Consider the following 27,298-nt stretch of genomic DNA (forward strand, 5'->3'; position numbering starts at 1 on the left):
AATAAAAACATTTACTTCCTGTGACTAGACGAATCGGGTTGGAGTTAAACTTCTGTGAACTCTGTCCCCCGAAATTTCTAGCATTGGTTAACTAACAAGTTCAAGTTCAAGGTGAATGAAAAGCAGATGTCAAGTTTCCGCTGCCTCCCAGTGGCCAACAATCATATTGCAGGTTTAATCATTTTCTGTAAATTTGCGTTTTTAAGTTTTTACGCTTTTGTAATTCCAAGAGTTTTCAAACTAAATTGATACCGTTAGTGTTTCCGAACTTAACGTCTCTGAATTGATGATGATGGACGAGTTGTGTGTCTTTTCGTGGATTTGCGTTTGTAAGGTTTTTCTTCACAGCAGGAAAAGAGAACAAGAACTCTTTCAATGAACATATGACGTATCGATTAAGACGGAGTAAATCCTCTCCTCTTCCTCACACCTTCATCATCGCTGCGTTCGCTCAAGAGGCTCTCGCTCACTTGTGTCTATTCTCAGTTTTGTGTTGGAGTTTTAACTTGTGAGAGATTCTACCTGTGGTGTGACTACAGTGTCCTGAAAATGGGACTAAATCTAACTACCTATCCACTTTTTCTCCTCCGTTAAAAGGCAACACGGTATCATAGCTTTATCAGTGTAATCCAGAAATAATTGTGGGATTTAATGTTTCTCATACACTCGAAGGAAAAGTTGTGAATTTCACCTTTAGGGCTACGTTACACAGACCATTACATTTTCTGTCATTTCTTTGATTTGCTCTGCTCTCAGACTAACTCGGTCAGGTCGCTAGTTATTCGTGTTTCGACTCGTTCTGTAGTTCCAGCTCCGTCCTCAGGGGGGCGTCCTCGTCTCGGTGCCTTGCTTGAGAAACGATTTGCCTGGAGGAGGAGAGAGGAGCAGGTTCATGTTGGGTCAGGTGGTGTCGGGGAGACGTGAGGATCCAGGTGATGATCTGGAGATAATCAGCACTTTGACTGACAGGTGGGAGGTTTCCTGTTCCATCTGAACCACGTGCTGCGTGTGATTGGTCAGCGGGAAGGCCATGTGCTTCTTGATTGGCTGGAGTGGGTGAGCTACGCCTTTCTCTGGCTGTGACGCTTCCTGTGTTTCTCTGGTGAGGTGGAACTGAACCGACGAGGGATCGACCCGCCCCCCCCCACAGATTTACATGTCTGCTGAAACCAGCCTCTTGTGGAGAATTCTCCATCACATCCTTCGATCAGCTCCAAGGAAAAACTCCCCCGCCTCCATCCCTTTGCTCGAGGGTACCGGCAGGAGGCAAAGGCAGAAAGTAAGGAAACAGGAAAGGAAACAAGGTGGGAAGGACAGAGGGAAGGAAGAGAGGAAGGCCTCTCCTCCACAACATTCTTCTCAGGGATGAGACTGCGTCCCATTGGACGACGAGAGGAGTCTGGTCTTGTCTTTCCCTGACCCTCGCCTTTGTAAGACGGTGCTACTGCTGCTCCCACTTCCGGTTCCTCCGTCCGCCGGGCGCTCCCCCCGCTCCCCCCGCTCCCCCTGCCCCCCCCGCTCCCGGTCCGATCCACTTTCGGAACGCCGGGAGTTTTGACGCGAGGGAGTGCTGGGCTGGCGAGTCAGCTGACCGTTCTTCTCATCTGAGGTCAAAGCAGACGGAAACAAACCAGTCACATGTGGATACAGGGCACGTGTGTGAGTGTGTGTGTGTGTGTGTGTGTGTGTGTGTGTGTGTGTGTGTGTGTGTGTGTGTGTGTGTGTGTGGACGTTTTCAAAGATGACCTCTGGAGACGCTTCTCTGTCTGGACTTTCTCCGGAGTTTGTCTTTCACACTTGAACAACACAGCAGGAGGTCCTCCTCTTATTCCTCCTCAGATGTTTCTATTATTTCTGTTCTTTTGCTTTTTCATCCGTCGTTTCTTTGACACTTGATCAACACACATGATGAATCTTTGAGAGAATCTCCTGCTGGTTCCTCACATGGGGACATTATCCCAGAGGTTTCAAGACGGTGTCGGGTGCAGCAGAGTTAATACATCACTTCCTGTCTCCGGCTGCTCCACCTCTCACCTGAGTCATGAGGAGGATTTGTTGGTGTTGTGAACGCGTCTGTGCAGAAAACCTCATGTTGTGTTGTTCACGTGTGAAAGACAAACTCTGGGTGAAGACCTGATTCTGTGGACTTCACCCTCAGGACGTGTCTGAGACCATCAGGAGATCATGTGATGAGTCACTCACCAGCCAGTGCCTGCACAGACGGCTGATCGTGAGTACTCAGCAGCTGAGCCTGAATGGTTTCCACAACTCTTTTGAATCTGCGACTGGGACCTGAGAAAAAAAGAGGAAATTAAAATCCAGAAACAGTGAAACCTGAAACCAGTTTGAATTTGCCTCATATTAAAAATTATTCCAGCGTCACAGATAACATGCAACGACTTCTGTTTGACACCTGGGGGCAGTGGAAACAAGCTGCATGTCTGGAATGTAACTCTTCATCGTTTGTCCAGATTTTATTTTTAAATAAAACCTTGTTATATAAAACCTTGATTATTAATAAAAGTCTTACACCTCCAGCTTTGTGTCTCCATTCTCTTCCTGAGTAAAAGTCCTTGTACCTGTTACTAGCGTGAAGGTGACGCTGTAGATTCCCATCTGTCTCCTTCCTTCCCTCTCGGCTCGCTCCCTCTCTCGCTCCCTCTCTCCTTCTGAGAAAGCAATGTCCACCTACAGAAGAGTCACAACCAACGAGAAGCATTTTCACTTCCAATTTCTGATGACTTCACCCAGATGTCGAGGCTGAGAAGAGAAATGAAGCAATACCTGGAACTTGACAGGTTTCTGGAAGACAGAGGGGCCGCCGGAGGACTTGTACTCTGCCCGGAAACTGTTCTGAGACACCACGCTGTGGCTGAGGGACGGGATCTGGAGAGGAAGAGGAAGAGGAAGAGGAAGAGGGGGACGGTCACATTAAAAGATAAACGCTCGAGCCGTTAAAGTCATAAATGGAAGATGAAGTCCCGCCGGTCGTGACTCACCGAGAGGAAGGCGTGGACGATGTCAGCCTTGATGGAGCTGAGCGGCTTGTCTCTGATCATCACAAAGATCTGCTCCTCCTTCTCCAGGCTGATGAAGTTACCGAACCACGACCTCTTGGCCAGTCTGCAGATGAACCAGAGGCTCACATGTGATTCTGCTGAAGTGAACTCACGCTCCATTCGTCTCAAACATCACAAGATAAAGTAAATCCCCACTTGGTGTGATTTCACATATCACACAGATACGAGGGGAATCACTGAAGCCAACGGCTCTGACAACACAACTCACTGAAATGACCCATCCACTAACATGCAAGAGGCAGTGTGTAGGACCTGTGCTGCGCCAGAACAAAGACACACAACGGAAACACAACGGAAACACAACCACAACGAACGTGAGCGACAACGGATGTTAACAGTGAAACAATTTGAGCACCTGCACCGTAACTCCTCAAATAGACAAGCATCACATTTCATCATCCTTTCACTGTCATCATGTGTCGTCGCTTCCATTGTGGTTTCTATCTGTTGTGTTGTTTTTGTAGTTGTGTTGATGTTTTGTACTTGGACAGAAAACACGGAACTATCCACAGAGACGTGTGAACTCACTCTGGACTGGACTCTGGAGTCAAACTGGACATGTCCTCGGATGTGGGGACTAAACCATCAGAGAGAAAGAGGAGGGGGAGAAGCGAGGAAGTGAGTTTTAATGATATGCAAATGCAGGTTCTTGTTCAATCCTGGATTCGAATGCAAATTAGAATAAATAGTAAAATAAATAAAAGAATCTGATTCTCTGAACGCTTCTTTTGAAGGAGACTTGGCAGGAAGTGATGTCACTGATCTGCCTCACCTTGCATTTTGCGCCGATGGAAGCGCGGCGAGCCCAGCAGGTTGTTCTTGAACGAGTTGAGCCTTGTTCTCCAGTGGGCGGAGCTTGAGGCGGCCATGCCGCCGCTGCCGCCCGGACTGGAGGGCGGGGTCAGCGACAGGGAGGCCCCCCCGCCGCCTCCGTCGGCTCTGGAAGAAGAAGACGAGGAGGAGGAAGAGGGAGGGGTGGTGGAGGAAGGGTGTTGGATTTGGTGCACGGGCGTGCCCAGCGGGGTGGGCAGCGGCGAGCCCTGAGGCGTGACCTGTGAAACAGGGGGAGGGGTGGCAGAGGAGTTAGAGGACGACTGGGAGTTCTTGGACTTGAAGACAGACGGCGAGGGGAAGTTGAAGAAGCGTGGGATGGGGGACAGGAGCGGGGACGGAGACGGGGAGGGGGAGCGTGGAGTCTGGAGAGGGAGGGACTTCATGGAGTGAAGCTGGTGCCGTTCAGTGGGGCCCTTTGAGGGCAGGGTCATGGTTTTGGGGTCAGGCGCCGGGCGGGTGGGCCGAGCGCTGGTGGCGGCACTTCCTGGTTTGGGGTCTTTGGAGGAGGGAGCGGAAGTGGAGGTGACTTCTGATTGGCTGAAAGTGAAGACCGGACTCTGATGGACAGACAGAGAGATATGGGGAGAAGGAGGGAAAGAGGGATGGACAGAGAGTAATGGTCATGAATTATGAGTCATGGACACAGTTGTTCAACAAGCCTCGAACACAAGATGAGTTTAGTGGTTTCTCCTCTCAGGTTATGTTTGTGTGTCAGCGTGTGAGACAGAGGCAGCGAGATGTGTCCATGAGGTGAGATGAACATGACATGTGACAGAGACATGGAGACCAGTTCAAAGAGATCACTGGAAGCTGGTTTGTCTGGTTCCTCAGGAAACTGTGTTTAATTTATCATCGCAGGGTGAAGGCCTCAGATCTAAACTACTGTAATCTGTAGTTTACACAGAGTGTGTGTCTGCTGCACTGTATTTCCTCGAATAAAAGATAAGAAAAGTAGATCTATGTACTCGATTAAATACCAGAAATCTACAGAGTGAAGCCGTGAATCTTTCAGTCCTGCAAGTGTGTCAGGATTCAGCTCGAGTGCTTTTACTTTGAAACAGGAAGTACACGATATGATAAACAAAACTCTCTGTGAGGCACATGCAGCACATCCAGTGTGACCGGGGCGTTAGTCAAAGTTAGTTAAAGTTAATTAAACTTAGTTAAAGTTAGTTAAAGTTAGTTAAAGTTAGTTAAAGTTCATCAATTCCTGAAAACAACTGTTCTCTGTAGTTTTTATGAAACTCGACCTAAATAAGGAATCAGTGCTTCCACTTTGATGGGACTATTTTCAGCTGTGGATGAATACACACTGGTAAACTGACTGGTGCATGTTGTGGATGGGACACATGGGACAGATGATGTAATGAAGCACAGTGCAGGTATCTGAGGACAGAGGTTCTTACCCTGGGGCTGCTGAGGGGACTGGAGGACAGACCAGTGGACGCTCCGCTGACTGAACGAGACCTTTCAAAGACACAACGAGACAGACGTCAAGAGATTCTCCCGTACTTTAGAGTCTTAACATGTTGTGTGTCACAGATTCAATCAGCTACACAAACATCATCGTTGGTTCAAACCTCTGGCTGTGTGCGCTCGTGTCCAGAGCCCTGCGAGGTGGGGTGGGAGACCCCTGGTCCGTGACACTGAGGACTTCCAGGCTCTTCCTCTCGGGACGACAGCGGCCGTGACGAGTCAACATGGGCGAGTCCACGCGCTTCCTGGGAGGGTCTGTGAGGACAGAGAGGTTTTCAAAAACACACAAAAATACATATTACAAGTGAAATAAAAAAACCTAATAAAGCTTTTAATCATTTTTTATTTATTTGTTTATTTCCTGTGTACATTTTTTGGGTAAAAATCTTTTAAAAATCAGCTGGAGTTTGCAGAAATGCTAATTGACATAAATCTATAGGTAAGCAGTTTTTGGTTCGACTCTGCTCACCGAGGTCATTCCTGGGCGGCAGGTCCTCGTCCTCACAGCTGGGGTATCGCTCCTTCCGGTCGAACAGGAGGTAGTAGATCATCTTCTCCTGGTTCTCCCTGAAGACAGAGACGCACAAACCAAGGGTTAGAAGCAGAGACAGAGGAGACAGAGGAGACAGAGGAGACAGAGGAGATAGAGGAGACAGAGGAGACAGAGGAGACAGATGGGACAGAGGAGACAGAGTAGACAGAGGAGACAGAGGAGACAGAGGAGACAGAGGGGACAGAGGAGACAGAGGGGACAGAAGAGACAGAGGAGACAGAGGAGACAGAGGGGACAGAGGAGACAGAGGGGACAGAGGAGACAGAGGGGACAGAGGAGACAGAGGAGACAGAGGAGACAGAGGAGACCGAGGGGACAGAAGAGACAGAGAGGACAGAGGAGACAGAAGAGACAGAGGGGACAGAGGAGACAGAGGAGACAGAGGGGACAGAGGAGACAGATGGGACAGAGGAGATAGAGGAGACAGAGGAGACAGAAGAGACAGAGGAGACAGAGGAGACAGAGGAGACAGAGGGGACAGAGGAGACAGAGGGGACAGAAGAGACAGAGGAGACCGAGGAGACAGAGGAGACAGAGGAAACAGATGGGACAGAGGAGACAGAGGAGACAGAGGAGACAGAAGAGACAGAGGAGACAGAGGGGACAGAGGAGACAGAGGAGACAGAGGAGACAGAAGAGACAGAAGAGACAAAGGAGACAGAGGAGACAGAGGAGACAGAGGAGACAGAGGAAACAGATGGGACAGAGGAGACAGAGGAGACAGAGGAGACAGAAGAGACAGAGGGGACAGAGGAGACAGAGGAGACAGAAGAGACAGAGGAGACAGAGGAGACAGAAGAGACAGAGGAGACAAAGGAGACAGAGGAGACAGAGGAGACCGAGGAGACAGAGGAGACAGAGGAGACAGAGGAGACAGAGAGGACAGAGGAGACAGAAGAGACAGAGGGGACAGAGGAGACAGAGGAGACAGAGGAGACAGAAGAGACAGAAGAGACAGAGGGGACAGAGGGGACAGAAGAGACAGAGGGGACAGAGGAGACAGAAGAGACAGAGGGGACAGAGGAGACAGAGGGGACAGAAGAGACAGAGGGGACAGAGGGGACAGAAGAGACAGAGGGGACAGAGGAGACAGAGGGGACAGAAGAGACAGAGGGGACAGAGGGGACAGAGGAGACAGATGGGACAGAGGAGACAGAAGAGACAGAAGAGACAGAGGAGACAGAAGAGACAGAAGAGACAGAGGGGACAGAGGGGACAGAAGAGACAGAGGGGACAGAGGAGACAGAGGGGACAGAAGAGACAGAGGGGACAGAGGGGACAGAGGAGACAGATGGGACAGAGGAGACAGAAGAGACAGAAGAGACAGAGGAGACAGAAGAGACAGAAGAGACAGAGGAGACAGAGGAGACAGAGGAGACAGATGGGACAGAGGAGACAGAAGAGACAGAAGAGACAGAGGGGACAGAGGAGACCGAGGAGACAGAAGAGACAGAGGAGACAGAGGAGACAGAGGAGATAGAGGAGACAGAGGAGACAGAGGAGACAGAAGAGACAGAGGAGACAGAGGAGACAGAAGAGACAGATGGGACAGAGGAGACAGAGGGGACAGAGGGGACAGAGGAGACAGAGGAGACAGAGGAGACAGAAGAGACAGAAGAGACAGAGGGGACAGAGGAGACAGAGGAGACAGAGGAGACAGAAGAGACAGAAGAGACAGAGGAGACAGAGGAGACAGAGGAGATAGAGGAGACAGAGGAGACAGAGGAGACAGAGGAGACAGAAGAGACAGAGGAGACAGAGGAGACAGAAGAGACAGATGGGACAGAGGAGACAGAGGGGACAGAGGGGACAGAGGAGACAGATGGGACAGAGGAGACAGAAGAGACAGAAGAGACAGAGGGGACAGAGGAGACCGAGGAGACAGAAGAGACAGAGGAGACAGAGGAGACAGAGGAGATAGAGGAGACAGAGGAGACAGAGGAGACAGAAGAGACAGAGGAGACAGAGGAGAGAGAAGAGACAGATGGGACAGAGGAGACAGAGGGGACAGAGGGGACAGAGGAGACAGATGGGACAGAGGAGACAGAAGAGACAGAAGAGACAGAGGAGACAGATGGGACAGAGGAGACAGAAGAGACAGAAGAGACAGAGGGGACAGAGGAGACCGAGGAGACAGAGGGGACAGAAGAGACAGAGGAGACAGAGGGGACAGAGGAGACAGAGGAGACAGAGGAGACAGATGGGACAGAGGAGACAGAAGAGACAGAGGAGACAGAGGGGACAGAAGAGACAGAGGGGACAGAGGGGACAGAGGAGACAGATGGGACAGAGGAGACAGAAGAGACAGAAGAGACAGAGGAGACAGAAGAGACAGAAGAGACAGAGGAGACAGAGGAGACAGAGGAGACAGATGGGACAGAGGAGACAGAAGAGACAGAAGAGACAGAGGAGACAGAGGAGACAGAGGAGATAGAGGAGACAGAGGAGACAGAGGAGACAGAGGAGACAGATGGGACAGAGGAGACAGAAGAGACAGAAGAGACAGAGGAGACAGAGGAGACAGAGGAGATAGAGGAGACAGAGGAGACAGAGGAGACAGAAGAGACAGAGGAGACAGAGGAGACAGAGGAGACAGAAGAGACAGAGGAGACAGAAGAGACAGAGGAGACAGAGGAGACAGAGGGGACAGAAGAGACAGAGGAGACAGAGGAGACAGAGGAGACAGAGAGGACAGAGGAGACAGAAGAGACAGAGGAGACAGAGAAGACAGAGGGGACAGAGGAGACAGAGGAGACAGAGGGGACAGAGGAGACAGAAGAGACAGAGGAGACAGAAGAGACAGAGGAGACAGAGGAGACAGAGGGGACAAAGGGGACACAAGAGACAGAGGAGACAGAGGAGACAGAGGAGACAAAGGAGACAGAGGAGACAGAGGAGACAGAGGGGACAGAGGAGACAGAGGAGACAGAGGAGACAGAGGAGACAGAAGAGACAGAGGAGACAGAGGAGACAGAGGAGACAGAGGGGACAGAGGGGACAGAGGAGACAGAGGGGACAGAGGAGACAGAGGAGACAGAGGGGACAGAAGAGACAGAGGAGACAGAAGAGACAGAGGGGACAGAGGAGACAGAGGAGACAGAGGGGACAGAAGAGACAGAGGAGACAGAGGGGACACTAGACTTTTCAGGATCACCACAACATTCTGCAGCTCTCAGTGTAAATAATGAGAAGAGAAAAGAGTCTGGACGTCTTTGTGAAGACAATCTCCGGAGCTCATGTCTGAGACGGTTTAAATACGATGAAGGAGAGACTGTGAAGTCTGTCCTAACGACCCGAGGGAACCATGTGACCAACAGGATCAACAGGGTCTTGTCTTTGCACTGAAGTGTTTGATGGATTTACTCACTCCTCACTTGTAAGGTCCTGTGTGAGTTTGACCCGGTCCCGGAAGCAGCCGAGCGAGTACATGCTCTCCAGCACGTCGGGGTCCAGGTCCGTGAGGGACAGGATCCTCTTCACGCACACGCGTCGCGGCGCCGGCTGCTCCGGACACGGCTCGTTACGGCCGCTCCTGACAGGAAGACACCAGCGCACGGAGTCAGGGAGGCTGCAGGACAGAGTCTACAGGTTTTCTATGAAGGCATTTCAAGAGGCTGCAGCAGCAAACCAGTTTCTATATCTACAACTATAACCATCAATCACAGTCTGTGTATCTGTTAATATCTGATATTTAATATGAATCCACTAGAAAAGAGATTTCTACTGTTGCTTTGGAGAAAAGTGAAAGTTGAACTTACTGGTACCAGGCGTGTTTCTGTATTGCTTCTAGCTGAAACCCACAGAAATAAAAGACAATATTAAAGAACTGGTTGATATTAAAATACATTTTTTTCATCTAATTCAATGACATGTCAATCAAACAATTTAAAGCATTTACTGGACAACTGTAAAATAAAACAGTCCTGACTCAAACCAGTATTTTACAGTACTGAGCTGTAAAGGTCAAAGGTCAAAGTTTCAATGAGATATGTGATGTGTCATCATCCTGCTAATGAGCAGGTGTTAGCATGCTAACGTTCAACTGCTTCACATCAGCATGTTACCAATGCTGCTGTTAGCATGGCGCTATGCTACGGGATCATATTAGCTTCACAAATATTTTGTGCTTGTGAAATAATGTAGTAGTCGTTCATCATCTTTGTGTGTGTGTGTGTGTGTGTGTGTGTAAAGAAGTTTTGAATCTGTAGAAATATTTTGTGTATTCTCTGCACGGATATTTTTATATTACTACATATAATACATCGGAAAGCAAACATTTGCGATGGCTTATGGGAGTTGTAGTCCCTCACTCACAGTCTTCCAATGTTTTTATTGCTCTGAACCAAATGTGTGTTTATGTAATGATTCATCTCTCAGCTGCTCGGCCTGGTTCCACCAGTTAACCTCTTGTTACCGTCAGAGGAGGAGATGAAGGAGGGATTCACCTCTGGAAGCCGATCGGTTCTAAAAGAGTCTGCTCACTGTCACAGCTCCTGTTTCCAGTGTTAAGTACAAACACAGGTTCCCAGTCTGTGGATTGGTTCCATGGAGCAGAGACAGTCTGACCTGGTTCCAGGCTCCATTAATCAACAGCTCTGATTAGATCTGCTGCGTTTCAGCTCCACGACTAAGTGACCAGAGGTTTCACTGGCTCGTTACTTCACGGCTCCACATCATCACATCATCACATCACATCCACGAGTCTCTACGCCTGCTGCAGCCCAGCTTCCCTCTATGAGCAGTGGAATGTCTTCCAGTCGTCCTTTGTCATCTATTCATTCCCTCCCCCCCTACCCCCCCTCACAGTCTCTCTATGAGCTGCCCGTCTCTTTTCAGGCCTCGCTGTCCTCGCCATGGAAAGTTGGCATTTAGGTGAAAAGGAAGCGAGGTCCTCTCCCTCGCCCTCAGCGCCTGCCTCCTCCTTTCAGCTCCTGATGAGGCTGCTTCATTCATCCGGTCACATGACACACAGATACCTCCACCTCCGAGGACACAGATAAAAACCTCAGGACTAATGGCTGAGTCCACTTCCCCTCCACAAACTCATCCGTGCACTCTGCTCTTTCTCTCCTCCTCATGTCGACTCCTCTGACACAAACCCAGAGGCTGTGTCTTTTATTTTATTTCACTTCTTCCGCATGAAACATCTGGTAAATAAAGAGTTTTCCCTGCAGACGAATCAAACCCTGGTTCATCTCACAGCTCCGGGTGCATTGGTCCGGATCGTGGTCCGAGGAACCTTCACACCTGATATTTAGGTTCAGTCTAAACTGAAGAGTGTGAAGGTCTGAACCAAGCAAGGTGAGGTGGATGTGGCGGCTGCTCCTCCATCTTCAGGCTCCAGTTTCCTGTCTGACTTGCTGAGTCATGGTTAAAGCGTCACTCCTCCTCTGCTCTCCTCACAGTGACTGACAGGACAGAACCACGTCTGTGACATAAACGATGTTTGGCCGATATTGATTCTGACTGTTTATCCAAACATAATAACATATTGAACATAATTCATCTCCTCCGTCCCCTGTCGTGTATTTGTCCTCGTACAAATCTTTCATTTCATCTGCTTTGACAATCTCTCCTTGATTCTATTATTAAACTTTGGCTTGATAATCCTAACCTTTTGGAAATTAAAAATATATCACATATATAAATACACCATCATATCAAACTGTTAATTATTATTGAGGAGGTATTTGAACTCTCTCACCGTGAGCCTCTTGTCCGGGTTGACTTCTATCATTCCCTTGAGCAGGGCCTGGCAGTCCGGAGGAATGAAGTGAGGCATGTGGAACACTCCGCTCTTCACCTTCTCCAGGAGCTGCCGCAGGTTGTCGTGGTCAAAGGGCAAAGCACCCTGGGAAAGGACGGGAGGATGAGGTGGATGATGAGAAACCAGAGGAAAGAACAGAAGCTGGAAGGTGAAGAGGATCTGAAGTTCTTACCACAAGAAGAGCAAAGAGGATGACTCCACAGCTCCAGACATCGGCCCTGCGACCGTCGTACTTCTCCCCCTGAGACATGAACACAGCATTAGAAACACACACACACACAGACACACACAAACACACACATGAACACACACACACACTGAGAGGGAGGTAACTTACCCGTATGACCTCTGGACAGGCGTAATGAGGGGACCTTGAGAGAGAGAAAGAAATGAAATGATTACACAACTTTCACACACAAAGGACACACTTTATTCATAGAGTCGCCTGAACAGGTGTTTCCAGATGTGAGCAACACGTCTAATCTGATAAATCCTCGTTTCAAAAAAGCTTCTGATAAACAAATCCCTCGACTACGTGAAGAAGACGTCCTGTTGGACCACTAACTGGTCCCACTGGGCCTCGCACTGACCCGCAGCTGGTTTCCAGTAGACTGTCCCCGACCTGTAGCGACGCCATGCCGAAGTCTGCGATCCTGATGTTGTTCTTCTCGTCCAGGAGAAGATTCTCTGGCTTCAGGTCTCTGTGGCTGCACGAACACACACACACAAACACACACAAACACACACACACACACACACACGTTGTACAGTTACTTAAATATATTTCCATTTTAATGCCAAATTGTGTGTATTTATAGTGTTTTTCTAGTTTACAGCTAGGGTCAATTTTGTCATTTACCCATTAACATCACACACTGCCGATAATTTGGGGTTCATATAGAGGAGCCCGGGATCGAACCACCGAGCCTTTGGATAGTGGACGACCCGCTGTAACTGCTGAGCCATCCACCCTTTAAGACTTTTTACTTCTACTCAACTTATGGTTAAATATACGGGTGAATATATTTACAGAATAGAATCCAGCGTGAAATGTCACCAGTGGTTTCTCAAAGTGAAGAATCGTCTCATATCAGAAATCTGTTAATAATATTCCAAAGAGGTAAAACATCTCTAACATCTTTGTGTTTCTCTTCTTTCCCTCACGTTTAGAAAGTTTTAAAAGTAGTTAAAAACTGCACAGTTGTTTTAACTCTTGACTGATGTACAGATACTTAAACAAAGATTTGAAAACGTTGCTGTCACTGACTCAAATGATATCCTCATGTGACTGATTAAGAATATTTATTAATGATTAAATTACAGGTATTAAAGAACAGAATAAGACAGAAGGGGTAAAGCTCAGTTACGGACCATATGGAGTGGTTGTGGCAGAAGTCGAGGGCGGAGATGATTTGTCTGAAGAACTTTCTGGCCTCCTTGGGCGTCAACCGTCCCTTTTTCACCAGGTAGTCGAACAACTCTCCTCCGGACACATGTTCCAGCACCAGGTACCTGAGGATGAGGAGGGGCAGAGGTCAGGGAGGTGAGGAAGAGGAGAAAGGATCTGCATTCATACTCATAAGTCACTGCTGTGCCTCTGCTGTACATACACACACAAACACACTCATACACACACTCATACACACACTCGACAGCCTCGTGTATCTCTGATGTCTTGTGTTTTTTTTGTCTTTAAGACTCAAGGTTGTTTCACTCTGGCAGAGATCCAGAGGCAGAAAGAGAACGAGTCAGTGTGGAGCAGAGCGAGATGAAGAGGTACTCACAGGTATTTGTTATTCTCATAGACATCGTGCAGCTTCAGAACGTGAGGATGCTCTATTAGTTTAAGAATAGCTATTTCTCTCTCCACCTGGACAGACAGAGGAGGGGGGGGGGGTGAGGAGACGGGAGGTTAGAGAAGCTGGAAGAGGAAGATGTGAGTCGCAGCAGGAAGTTAAATCAGATGAGTTAGCATCAAGAGAAATGTGGAGCAGAAGGAAACTGTGAATTCTTTAAAAGGTGTAAATAAGCCAGTGTTAGTGTCAGTGAGGTCAGAGTTGAACTTAAAGTTGAACTTTATATAAACAGTGAATGTTAATGTGACGCTGTTATAGACGAACACACATTAATATCTCTAACTCTGCAGATCCCCTTTGCAAAGTGCTTTACCTTCTTTTTAGTTTAATCTTGAATTTAAACCTGGTGAGAAAGAGAAATCATGTTTGTTCTGTTGTAAACGTGATGTCACACTGAAACATCAGGTCACAGCGGGCTCCACCAATCAGAGACGTCGCTGTTACACCTGAGGATTGTGGGAAGTGTAGTTCTTCTCCTTGACATTACGAGTAAAACGAATTTTCTCTAAAATGCAGCTGATATCGTTCAGACTTCAACAGGAGAAAACAACATCGGGTCACATTCTGATAGTTCGTGGTGAGTCTACCTCGGATGGTTAAAACATTACGGCTGATAATCAAAACCTCTGTGATGCGTTTCCAGCTTCTTGTGCTGCCTTGAAGTGGCCAAGAAATAAACTGACACATGATTAAAGTTATGACATTGTGTGTTTGAATTATTAAAGCTATGCTAACATATTTACGGTGCGAGGATTCAGCAACAATAAGCAGCAGGAAGACAAAACCTCAAAGCCACATTTAGGATTATGACACTAAAGAGTGAATTGAGTCTCTTTTAGACTTATTTCTCAGCTAACATTAGAACACAGCAGGTTGCAGGTACCAGACACCTGATCTCTAAAGTTTCTACTTCTATACGTGCAGGTTTCTAAAGAACTCTGAGATGAACACTTCTTCTTGTCTGAAGTTCGACCTGCACGGCGCCTCCGGTGATCACATTAGAAACACAAACAGCTTCCAGCGTGTTTCAGCTGCAGCAGCTTTCATCACAGACTGAAATCATCTCTATTGTTCGCTGCACAGAGGCCGGGCCCACCCACTCCTGAGCTTCTGCCTGACTCAGATAGAAGCTCCCTGTCTGTAGGTCGGAGGTGTGAGTGTGGTGGAGCTCTGCAGACAACATGATGACAGGCCCGGCTGCAGAGACGGCACACACACTGGAGACAGAACGGCACACACACTGGAGACAGACCCCACATGGCAAAACGTCTCTGGCCCAGATTGGACCCACATTGTCACCCTGTCATCTGGCCCTCCCACTTGGTTGGTCCGCCCCCCGTTTGCCAGATCTGGGCCACAGGTAAGCCACAGAACCACCACATGTCAACCAACTGGGCTAAAGGTGGCCCACGTGTGTTCTGGGATATCTGGGCCACATTTACTATTTCATACCAGAAGTGCTGTATCATTGAAAAGTGGCCCCACATCCTCTAACTGGGACCAGTGAGTCCTGTGAGTTCTGTACCTTCATGAGAACCGATTCAGAGAGTTTCTCCCTGTTCACAATCTTTATGGCCACTTTCTGTCCCGTGATACAGTGGACGCCCAGCTTCACCAGTCCTGCAGAGGCAGAGGGAGACAGAGAGGAGGCACAGGTCGGAGTATCAGGATCATCATGCAGTGTGAAAACTGGAAGGAGGGGATGTCATACATAATTCAGGAGGCTTTACTGACATTGTCACAAACACTGACCGATCTCATCATATACTGGGATATTTATTCAGAGGCCTGCTGGGAAGTCTTTCCCTCCCTAAATATTAAAATACGTGATTATGGAATTAAGGAGGCTCTTTCAGAATAAAACCACTGAAGATAAGAGGACACACAATGAGGATTAGACCATGAGATCAGGGTATAATGGGGATTGTAAGTTGACTCTGAATAAGGGTGTTAACACCCTGGAATCAGCTGCTGCGACCGGAAGGCGTCTTCCCAACCTCATCGCTGCAGGACTCCGAGGTCCCTACCTGTCTGGCCCTTCCCGAGGGTCTTCTCCAGCCGGTAGGGCCCCACGTACTGGCTGGACAGGCCCACCGTCGACTCCTTGCTGCTCATCCTGAAATTCTCTCTCCCGATGCGAGGCGGATCAAGATAGGGCTCGGTCCTGCTCCGTGCGTAACGCCGTTACGCACATGCCAGGCGGCGGCGAGGCGAGGAGACGAGAGGAGGCGCGGAGGACTGGCGTGGTCGTGATCTAGAGCCGGGCCCTGCAGGATACTCCCATGCACTTGCTTGTCATGCGGTCAGGTCCGTGCTGGGAGCGAGAGGCGGCCCGGGCTCCACTCTTTATCACCAGGCCTAGAATAAAGTATTTCCCAGGATCGGCTGGTGTGACTCACTGCAGCAGCATCGTTTATGAGCGGAGAAGGAGAAGGATGAGGAGAAGGATGAGGAGAAGGAGAAGGGGTGTGTGAGGTTTGTCCACAATAGTCTCCTCCACCCCTGCTGTGGGAGAGAGGAGTTTAAAGCTGGTTGTGTGCAGCTGGACGAACAGAAGCACCTCACCCAGACCTGGACCGGAAGGCTACATTCGCCACAAATTGATTTCTGTAAGAGCAGAGTCTCAAATATCCCAAGTCAGAAAGCTCTGATTGAATCCATTGAGTGATCGATATCAGGGACCCCCCCCCCCCTTCCTCATCCCCCTGCTGCTGCTACCGTCCAAAAACCCGTTTCATGTTGGTCCCAGGCAGCTTCACACATTCCCAGTCCGGCCTGGTTCGGTCAGGATGTTCCTCTGCGTGCAGACGCGTCCGGATAAGAATCTATTATCGTAACAGCATCAGCCAGCAGAATGGGTTTTCCAATATCCGGTGCACACTTCGGCTCACCCCCTCCCAGACCCTGCATCAGGAAATACAGGAAGAAGAGAAAACACACAGCACCAGGGCGAAGAGCCTCAGGCTGCCCGGGGCCTGCAGGAGGGCGAGGTGCGGGGCAGCCGCAGCGGGGAGAGGTGCGCTCGGTGCCGGGGGAAGATGAGCGCAGGGCCCGGTGATTAAATCCTGGAAACAACAAGCATCCTCAGCTGGGTGGAAGCCGCCTCTCCTCCTCTCCCCCTCTCCTCCTCTCCTCCTCCCTGTGCTCCCTCTCTCTTCCGCTCCTTCTCTGTGCGCATCCCCCCCCCCTCAGGCCGCCGCTCAGCACAATCCAGAAGAAGAATCTGGACAAATCTCTCGGATGTGATGTTTCAGGCTGTCACAAGTGACCCGTAGCGTTTCCCTTTCTTTCCTCTTCTTCATCGGGCAGCATCAGCATCCGGGTCCCTCATCCCCACCTCTCTCTCTCTCTGCCCCCACCCCCTGTTTTACTACAGCAGAGCTCCTCGCGATGTGATTGGCTGCCGCTACACTTGGAGATAACCAGCAAACCCCACATGGACCAAAGAATCACCAACATCCTGAATGAACAGAAGATTATTAAAACCATGCAGGGAGATCCCAGCAGGCAGCTGAGGAGCAGGTTTATGTTTTCAGGACGAGCATCATTTACCGAACTGCTCCGTCGAAATAACGAAAACCATAAACTCCTAAACATTAAAACAAGAGAAATCCATCAAATATGAAATATTATTTTACATTTTTTATCGAACAGAATTTACTAAATGTGTTCGAGATGTTAAATATTGATTTTAACACATGATCCCTGAAGCACAGCTGAATTAATCACTTTGAACATCATGTAGGATAATAGATGATAAATTATACTTTATACTTTGTAGTTTACTTAATTTAGGATTAAGTCAAGCTTCATTAAACACAACAGAGTTTAGTCTTTGTTTGTTTGTTCGTCAGAAATTGTAACTTGTTGTTCTTCCTACGAAAATTGTCAGTTATGTCAGTGTTGGCTTGAAATTAATATTTCAAGATAGATAGATAGATAGATAGATAGATAGATAGATCGATATATAGATAGATAGATAGATATATATGAGACCTGAAGCTCAATTAAACTAGATGTTGTTCTTGTGTGTTTTATGTTTATTTTATTTTTTTAAAGTTGAGAGTTCCAGTCGCAGGAATAGGAATATATTTATTTTTCAACCGGAGGGATTTTGCTTTTATGTGCTTAAGTCACTTGTTCTTAAAAATATCCTGAAAACACATAATGGATGATAAGTGAGAGCAGAACACGAAGCACCGGTTCAGATTCATAATGTGTGATTAAGGTTCACATTGTGATGTATGACTCCCAAATCTTTATCCCTTCTAATCTTAATCTCTTGATGCCGTCAGGTCGATGCAGCTCAGATTATCTAATGGTGTGTGTCTGTGTGTGTGTGTGTGAGTGTGTGTGTGTGTGTGTGTGTGTGTGTCTTTATTCAGTAGGTTGTGTTCACTGGGGACAAATCTAAAATGAGATGTGTTTCCTCTATGAGTATGACATTCTAAATAAAACGTGTCTGGTCCGATTGGTTCTCACAGAATAGACATGAACATGATGAGGAACCTGGTTTCCTCTTGTGTCTCTAACCGTGTGGGGGCTGCTGGTATTACACCACACGGTGGCGCTGTTACGCTGCAGGTTCAACACTTCAACATGTACAAATGAACGAGCTTCAAATATTAAAGATGTTGTAGAGAAGGAGATTTTCATGTAGTGTTTATATATCATCAGTTTATACATCATCAGTGTTTATATATCATCAGTGTTTATATATCATCAGTTTATAAATCATCAGTGTTTATATATCATCAGTGTTTATATATCACTCACAGCTGTATGACAGTAAAACAGATTGAAACCTGAGGAGTTGATATTTTGTCGTACAGTTAGTTTTTATGATGCGTCGGCTCAGAGGAGTTAAACTCTCACCTCCTTCAGTTGAGGGGCTGTGACCTCTGACCTCTGACCCTCAACAGGCTGGAACTGCACCAATAAATAAAACGTGTTTCTGATTCATTTCTGTTTATCATCTGAATATCAGATTGCAGCTTCATCATATATTAGTGAGGCGTTAGGGAATCAGAGTTGGAGGGAACTGATTGGGTTCCAAACCCTGTGGGTTAATTATTGGCTCTAGTCCCTCTCTGCTGTGCGACCCCTCACCTTTGACCTTCAGCCTCCTGTGTGCAGACTCAGGCTGAAACCCGGCTCCTCCCTCCTGCTCTGTGGAATCTGCCTCAGGCATGTAGCTGGACGCCCGTGTGAAGGGGCCTAGTGTCTGATGTCAAGTGCAGGGTGGAGCAGTTGTGTTCACGTAACTGCAACACGTGCTGCCATGTACCACACGGTGTCACTTTGTGTGTGTGTGTGTGTGTCAGTGTGTTAATGATCAGTGACACTGTTTCCTGTCAGTGTAAAGATATAAGTTTGGATATTGCTCATTTAAATAGTTTCAGTCAAAGTGTCCTCACAAGACATGCATGCTGTGTGTTGGTGTGTGTGTGTGAGATTCTGTGTGTTAGTGTGTGCATGTGTGTATTTGTGAGTTGCGACATAGTATGTTCTCTCACATGTTGATGACGGGGGTTCGATTCCTGGAACGACAGGACATGTTTGCACAGGTCATGTATGTATCCCGTGCACACACACACATGTACAGTCAGCTCACGTGCACACACTCAGGCTGTTGTGTGAAGTTTCCACATCATGATTTACTACAAGAAAAAATACCTCAGTGAGCTTCATAAGTTTGGCTCCATCTTGTGTTCAGTTGTTATATTTAAAAATGTGGATTAATCAATAAAGATTCTGTAAAATCTTTGTATGAATTTACATAAATTGTACATTTGAAATTATGTATTTAAAAACAGATACAAGTTTTTACTATATTCAGGTATGTAGACGTGTTACAGTCACATGTACACTGGCTGTAAATCTGACTGTGTGTGTGTGTGTGTGTGTGTGTGTGTGTGTCAGTAGAGGATCGACTCCCCTGTGTGTGTGAGTCCATAGAGGGTTGACTCCCCTGTGTGTGTGTGTGTGTGTGTGAATTCCCCCCCGGGGCAGGACGAGCCGAACAAACAGCTGAATGTATTGATGTCTGTTTGTGTGACTGTGGTCAAACGGGCGCTCCACCTCGTCGCTCTGTGACCCCCGGCGTCTAACATGGTTTCTCCTTCAGATCAATTCATGTGAACACGTGATGATTCTTTATTCTACTTTGAGCACAACTGTTCCTGCTGCACAACCTGTACTTTACTTCAAAGTGTTACTGTGAAGGTGCCTCCCTGAGGAGGGGTAATGATTGTGTTGTTAAATTGTGTAACCAGATGTATGAAGGCGGAGGAAAACCCGCACAGACCCGATCAGGGTTTGAACCCGACGCCTTCGGTCTCTTTCATATCCACAGTGAAACAAACCAGGAAGAATATTTCATACTTTTATTTCCATTTATAAGTTCAAGTCGGCAATATTACATTACAGCCCATCGGCTCTCTGGAAGCGACAACAAGTCGATGTTCTGTATATCAGCCAAAGAGGGAGAGGGGGGAGGGGGGTAAGACTGAGGGACACCTGAAAAGTCTAGAACAGGGGGGGGGGGGGGGGAACTGTGGTTATTGCTGCCAGATCCCAAATGTAGCCTGAATCAACAGGGCATGAACCATCATCATCTTCATCATCATCATCGTTGTTGTCATCATTCAGTCCGGTGCTGTTGTGCAGAAGGGAATGCTGGGAACCTGGAGGAGTCAGTGCATTGGACCTGGAGGAGAGGGGGGGGGGGGGGGGGGGGGCGTTAGAGGTCACTAAGGAAATCAGAGTGGGAGCTCCACTCTTCAGGTCTCACACACACTCAAATGTGAATATCAGGGGTCAAAGGTCGTGGAGTAGCACGTTGACCCTGTGATTCGTTTTCTTTCCCTCGTTCTCCATTTGTATTTATTTAATAGTTTCCCTTGATTGCCTTTGATGTTTAATTTTAAACCCTAAATTGTTCTTTTCTCTTTGTGGTTTTCATTGTGAAAAGTAGTTTCACTCAAACATTAGCTGCATATTAAACCAGTCTAACACCAGCAGCATCAGGCAGGAAAATAACCAGTAGTAAATCAAATCACCAAGTAATGGGAGCTCCTGACATGGGAGGCGTGAGGCGGCTCCTCAGGACGAGGCCTCGGCCGCGCTCTTCACACAGGCAGCGAAGGCCTCCAGCAGGTCCTGGCAGCCCTCCACTCCTTTCTCTGCAACGCTGGAAGAACACAACACGTTTCAGTATCACCTCCTCTCACAGGCTGTCAACAGAGAGCACGTCTGAGTCCACGTGTTGACAGGACACACGCATGTTTCATGTGCAAACACGTTTTAATAGAAACGACGACGCGTCAGGACACAAAAAGGATGTGACAAAAGAGGGATGAAAAGAGAAAGAGAGAATTGAGGCAGACGACGCTGCCACCGAGCATTAGGGTGATGGAGTGAAAGAGGGGGGGGGGGGGGCAGAGGAGGAGCCGGGGACACAGAGAAGCCATGTGGATGAAGTGCTCTGACGTTTGATTGGACGCTGGAGAGGGAGGAAGGTTGCGTGATCGCTCCCCCGAGCCCACAGGGGGCGGGGTCTCACGTTACATGAATGTAAAACCCACCCACTGGCTCCGCCCATCGCTCATTGACGTCTGAACATCCTCTGCTCGTCCTCGTCCAATCACGGCTCAGCCCATCAGAGAGCAGGACAGCATCCCTCCTCCTCCTCCCCCCCCCCCCCCCCCCACCACGAACAGTATCCATCACAGTTCTGCTCTTTATCCAACATTTAGATTAATAACAGCAGCAGATTAAAAATACTGTAACTGAGTGGAATGTACACGTTAGGCCACGCCTCCTCCCCCCCCCCCCCCCCGTGTGATGGTTGACATCATCGCCCTGTGGCCTCGTTCAGACCTGAAACCTCATCTCATCCAAACTGAATCTGGAGAAACAAACATGGCCGAGTGAACGCGTTTGAACACAGGAGCTGATGACACAGGGTCGGTGGCTCGGTGCCGGTGGTGATGTAACACACAGCTGGCTGCACCGGATTATCACTCAGCACTTTGCCAGAGGGGGGGGGGGGGGGGGGGGGGGGGGCAGTGGAGAGTGTGTGCTGCAAAATGAGACACAATGAGTTCGTGCCACTGCAAAGCACGAGTTTCTAGATGGTGGTTAGAAGTGTTCGAGCGCTCGGGGGGGGGGGGGGGGGGGGGGGGGAGTTATTGAATGATCTAATGCAGTGTGGAACATGGTTGTGTTGTCAGATCATCCTGCTGCAGCACACACACACACACACAGACACACACACACACACGATGGTTTAATCTCAATCCAGAGAGAACCCGACTGAGTGGGTGAAGCCTCTCTACCGACCTGGTTGTGCTTTATTACAGTAAAACCATGAATCTGTTTTATTCTTTGCTGAATATTAAAAAGCATGTGACCTCACTCGAGCTGAAATGAGAATCGAACCTTGTTCTTGATTCTGTGAGGCTCTGTGCTCCAGAGATCCTCCATCAAACCCCCCCCCCCCCCCTCACATCTGTGCAGCCATCACTCGCCGTCTGAGAGACAACATGGCCGAACGAGCCGGGTCCCATTACAGGGTCAGAGGGGGGGGGGGAACCAGACTTAATGAACTTATTACATTTGAATACAATCATTAAAAGTAGCATCAAATCAAACTAATATTCAGTTTTAAATATTCACTTAAGTAAATATGTTTTTTGTCGGTCTGAGCAGAGGAGTGATGTCATCATCAGGAAACTGAATTATTTAGGCTGAACTCACTCTTTGGCCAGACATTAATAATAGATCACAGAGCAGGTGCTGCAATTAAAGATGAGGTAGACAAACATTAGTGAAGTGATCATGTGATCGAGTTGTGTAGTTACTGATGACTGAGGATCAGTGTGTGTGTGTGTGTGTGTGTTGCTCACGTTGTGGGGACTTGAATCTGTTTGAACAGTCTCATTATCTGGACTTCTCTTCCTTATGGGGACGAACAGCAGGTCATAGGGTCGATGATTTACTTTGACGTGTTTAAAGGTTAATCAGCGTTTCCCATATAATTCAATCTATTGTAATAACTGAGGTGCACATGAAAGGAGGTTGCTCTCATGTATAACAGATTCCAAGTGACGGGTAAACAAGAAAGTTAACTTTTAAATGTTTTTTTCTCTGCAATTAGAAATATTGCAGGTTTACTTTTTTATTATTTGTGTCTATTTTTGACTCTTGCTGCTGTAACTTCACAAATGTCCCTGTTGTGAGATGAAATAGGTTTAAGGAAGAAGTAACAATCAATGTGTGTGTTTGTGTGTAGATAACGAAGGAGGACGGGAGTGTGTGCTTACTTTCAACTCCCCTGAAGGAGTGTGTGTGTGTGTGTGTGTTGTGTAAAGTACACAGGTTCACTCCCAGCCAACACATTACTATAGGAGTTCGACAGTAAATATTAGTTAAGAACCAACGCCTCAATAAGTTACATATTTTACTTCACATGCACAAACCAGCACTAATGATCTGTGAGACGTGCAAACAGCTTCCTACAGACATCTCTGGCTTTATATTTGATCACACTTATAATATAATATTTAATATTTGAACTCAGATCTTTGAATTTGTGAAATAATGATTGTTGAAGTGTCACCATCATGAAACCTGAAGAGTGAGGTCGGCTGTTGAACTAATTTAATCAGATTTGCATTAAACAAGTTGAATTATTATAACTGCCACTTGATTTAGATTCTGAAGTTCACTGAGGAACCTGCTGCTCAAACTTCTGAGTCGGACTCGTTTGACCTTCACAAGGTCAAAACTCCTGCTCGGCTTTAAAACTTAAAAAATAAAAATAATCGATTCTTCCATAAACACAAACACATGAAGAGTCTGCTCCTGTTTTCATGGAAAATAAATGAAATATGACAGAAACATGATTACTTATCACCACACAAGGGCCTAAATCCAACATGGCCGCCCCCATGAGAGTGCCTGAGAGGCCGGGTGAGAAGAAGAAGAAGGTGGAGCAGTAACATGATCTCTGGAGCTTGTCATGTCTCCTGCACACACAGCCTCACACACACACCTCCATCCAGGACTTTTAAAAGACTCCTATAAATACCCAGGGTGTTGGTTTCACATGAGTCAGCCATGTTGGATCCTCAGTGGGAAGCTGCAGACAGGACCACAGAGCTGAGTGTTGGAAATTCGAACACGTTTAGACAAAGCTAATATTAGATCAGAAGGTTTGTAAAATACCTCCCGTCTGAGAGAATCCGGAATTCTAACCTTTGCCCAGCGACAGCCAATGACAGATGCTGATTTGTATCTGCTGTCAGACCTGCACTGAACTCTGGGTAATGTCCTGTGGCTAATGGCTGTGTGTGGGGGACATGTCTCGAGTCAGTTTGTCCTCAGTGAAAATGAGGAGACAGCAGGAGAGACTCAAGAAACACAAATATCTCCAGGATGAAAAATGAGGAAGAAGACGTCAACGAAGACGTGGACTCAGGAGGACGAGGACATTCAGGTGTCTGGGGACGGGAGCCGGAGTCGATGTCAACAAACACCGGATCTCCACAGCCGAGCTTCTACGTTACGACTGGATCCCATTCTGCCCAGGTCAATACCAGTAAAACCAGTGGGATGTCAATGGCAGCAGCTACTTTGCTCACTACAGGTCACTTCCTGCACAGGTCGGGAGGAAGCTGAAGAACCGGGACTCAAACCAGGAACCTTCTTAAATCCTACACCCTGAAGCTTCAAGGGTTTTCCTGTGTCCCTCGGTTCAACGTGAGTTCAGTTCTCTGCTCACTTCTGTCGCCTGAAGGTCAACGTGTCAAGGTCAGAGGTCGAGGTTCTGCTGACATCAGGAGAAGTCACATGAGCGACTCCTTATCAGTGTCAACCTCATGAGTCTGGAGCTTTGAACCGAACCTATAGAGAGTCGACCTTTGTCCGATCCCAGTATAGAGACACGCGCTCTTTAACAAGAAGCAATAAAAAGCTCATCTGCACCGAGGCTGAATACAAGAGCAGCTCGAGGGTTCCAGGGTTTTATCAGAGTCTGCAAATACTTCTTTGAAAAAGTTAAAATGGAGGATAAAGTCTAAACATGTGCATCACGCCCTCCCTCCTGAAGAAGCTCTTATCTGAGGGATTCACACCCACGACACCTTATCAGGGCCCGACAGCCCAGAAGCCACAGACAAGAAGAAACCACAGTGTTGTGTCACTGCACGTCTCTATGAACACACACACACACATGCACAGACACACACACAGAGAGAGAAGAGTCGTCCATGTTGTTCTTTTCCAGCTGATATTACATAATACAAAATGACCCAAAGGCCGGCGTCTCCACCCGAGGACACAGCGAGAGGGGACAGGAGATGGCGGGGGACGAAACGCAAAGCATTCTGGGGAAGGGACGGCTCGTGACGCAAGCAGATTCCCAGGCTTCATCCATGCGTGTGGATGAGAATGAAACATCAACCTCCTGCCACACATCATTAACCCCCCCCCCCCCCCCCCCCCCCCCCCCGCAGAGACACCCCAGGTTTACACAACCTTTCCCCTCATCGGCCGACGGGACGATTTCACATGCAACATTTCATTTCCCCTTTTTTTTCGTGCTGACCACTGCGTCCAATGAAGAGACTCCATTTTAGCGTGGCGCATGTTAGGATGCTGATGAATTATGATTTAATCGCCGACCCCCCCCCCCCCCCCCCCCTCGCATCAGTGCAAAGTTCAGCTCAGAATTTAGACCAGTTTGCGCCGGACGCTCGTTAGACGACGATCAGGAGATGGATCCTAGAAGTTTGGAGACATGATGCCGAGCGGTTCTTCACTTTCTCCTGCACACACACACACACACACATTAGACAACATGCACACCATCACCCACCATTTGTCCAGGTCAGCCTTGATGCCTGCACACACAGCAGGGACGGGGGCCTCGACGGGGGCCTCGACGGGGGCGGCGGCGGTCTCAGAGTCCGACATGGTGCAGTGTGTGTTTGTGGGTTGAGGGTGCGAGTCCTGTCCGGTTCCTGTCCTCCAGAGAGCCAATGGATCCCAGCGCCACCAACAGAGACACAGAGAGAGAGAGACACAGAGAGAGAGACAGAGGAGATGAGTTGGTGAGGGGAGGGGAGGGAGGTGGGAGGAGATAAGCATGTGAGAGGGCAGCACAGTGACGAGGGAGGGGAGGGCGGGGGGGTGTCAGGGTGAGGGGGCAGTGACCTGACTGAGGTTCGGGGGGGGGGGGGGGGTTCCTCCTTCACGTGGTTCAGACTCATGTATAAAGAAGAACGTGATAAACTATTGTGATTAAAGAAGGTGATGAAACTGACGTGATCTTCAAACACCTGATATTTAAAAAGGTAAAATGGTTTTATCCAATCACAGAGCAGCTTCAGCTCAACAAATAAACTTTCAATAGTTGTGAGGAAGTCCCTCATGTAAAGTGTGTGTGTCTGTGTGTGTGTGTGTGTAAAAAGTTCCTTTCACATCTTAATTAAGAACTTAAACCAATTATATTATAACACATTATGTTATATTACACATGCCTCTTATTGTGAAAGTCACCTACTGTATACTATTAACACATATATGTATATTGGACATATCCTTTTATAAGTCATAATATTTTAAATATCTTTATACTAAGTTATTTGCATATATATGTATAAATCTATTTAATATCTCCCTCTACATTTGTACAAATACAGTTTTACATCCACATGTATTCATTCTGTGTAACTGTACTTCACTCAGGTACTTTTCTCTAAAAACAATATTTCCATGTATATTATCTATATACTGTTTTTTTATTGATTATTTTCTCGTCTGAGTCAGATCAATAAAGTTTGATCTTAAACTTTCCTTGAGTGATTAGTTCACCTCCCACGTGAAAGCAGGGAGGGGGGTCTGCCCCCTGGTGGCAGCATCAGGCTGCAGCATCACCACGCAGCACATGGCAGCCATGTTTCCAAGGTCAGAGAATAAAGCTCCTGAATATCAACAGAAACTTCAGGTTTGGAGCTGAAGCCACTAGAAGAAGTTTGAATCATCTGTGAGCATCTTTCACTGATGACTCACTGAGATGAAGCCTCAGCGGCTCTCAGTCTCTCTCACTGTCACAAGGTCACTTTCAAACTTTACCCTCAAAATGTCCTGAGGAACTTTCACCTGGAGACTATTTCCCCCTCAGTGGAAAGTTGATTAAACATCAAACTACAGATCAGTCTGTGGACAGAGTTCAGCTGCAGGAGAACATCTCACTTTTCATTTCATATTTCAAAGTTTTATCTGAACCACTCGTTTGTCTGAAGCTGGAGAGATAATTGACTCTCCAGCAGTTTGATCCCTCACTGACACGTGAGCATGTAAAGTTAATATTCTGAGTATGAAGTTTATAAAACATAATCAAGTCAAACTCCAGCTCCTCTAACGTGCTGCTTGTCTCACCTGGTTCTGATCTGGGGCCTGTCTCACCTGCAGCCCTGCACCTGCTCGGCCCTTTAGTAGAGCGGGACCTGCCTCTGAGGATTATGGGAATTGTAGTCCTGAGTGTTTGCCTGAACTTCTAGCGACTCCCACTGAGGAACTGATGAATATTTAAAGTAGAGGAGGAAGAGGAGTCCTGCAGTTTCTCTCTTCTTCCTCCTGTTCTCTCGTTTCTTTTTATTCATTTTAATTTAAAGAGATTTAGCACAAACCTCAAAGTGAAATCAGAGGAACTGCAGAAGAAGAA

General features: G+C 47.7%; 1 protein-coding gene and 1 long non-coding RNA gene across 2 annotated transcripts; both read right to left on the minus strand.

Moving 5' to 3' along the window:
• Positions 1 to 75: 75 nt before the first annotated feature.
• On the minus strand, positions 76 to 15,681 carry LOC128458664 (serine/threonine-protein kinase BRSK1). Its single transcript, XM_053443586.1, has 20 exons — positions 15,594 to 15,681; positions 15,092 to 15,186; positions 13,495 to 13,580; positions 13,082 to 13,222; positions 12,301 to 12,417; positions 12,048 to 12,081; positions 11,883 to 11,951; positions 11,648 to 11,794; positions 9,702 to 9,733; positions 9,311 to 9,475; positions 5,860 to 5,957; positions 5,495 to 5,645; positions 5,321 to 5,381; positions 3,853 to 4,471; positions 3,609 to 3,657; positions 3,000 to 3,123; positions 2,785 to 2,886; positions 2,580 to 2,688; positions 2,203 to 2,292; positions 76 to 1,604 (listed from the first exon to the last, which is right to left on the minus strand). The coding sequence occupies exons 1-20, from the start codon at positions 15,679 to 15,681 to the stop codon at positions 1,360 to 1,362; spliced, it is 2,622 nt and encodes an 873-aa protein (XP_053299561.1). The 3' UTR covers positions 76 to 1,359.
• Positions 15,682 to 19,938: 4,257 nt separating this feature from the next.
• On the minus strand, positions 19,939 to 25,682 carry LOC128459259 (uncharacterized). Its single transcript, XR_008342121.1, has 3 exons — positions 25,448 to 25,682; positions 20,628 to 20,758; positions 19,939 to 20,275 (listed from the first exon to the last, which is right to left on the minus strand). It is a non-coding gene; the product is annotated as an uncharacterized LOC128459259 (long non-coding RNA).
• Between the last annotated feature and the right edge of the window lie 1,616 nt (positions 25,683 to 27,298).

This window comes from Pleuronectes platessa, chromosome 16 (genome assembly GCF_947347685.1).
Source record: "Pleuronectes platessa chromosome 16, fPlePla1.1, whole genome shotgun sequence".
Classification (NCBI taxonomy): Eukaryota; Metazoa; Chordata; class Actinopteri; order Pleuronectiformes; family Pleuronectidae; genus Pleuronectes; species Pleuronectes platessa.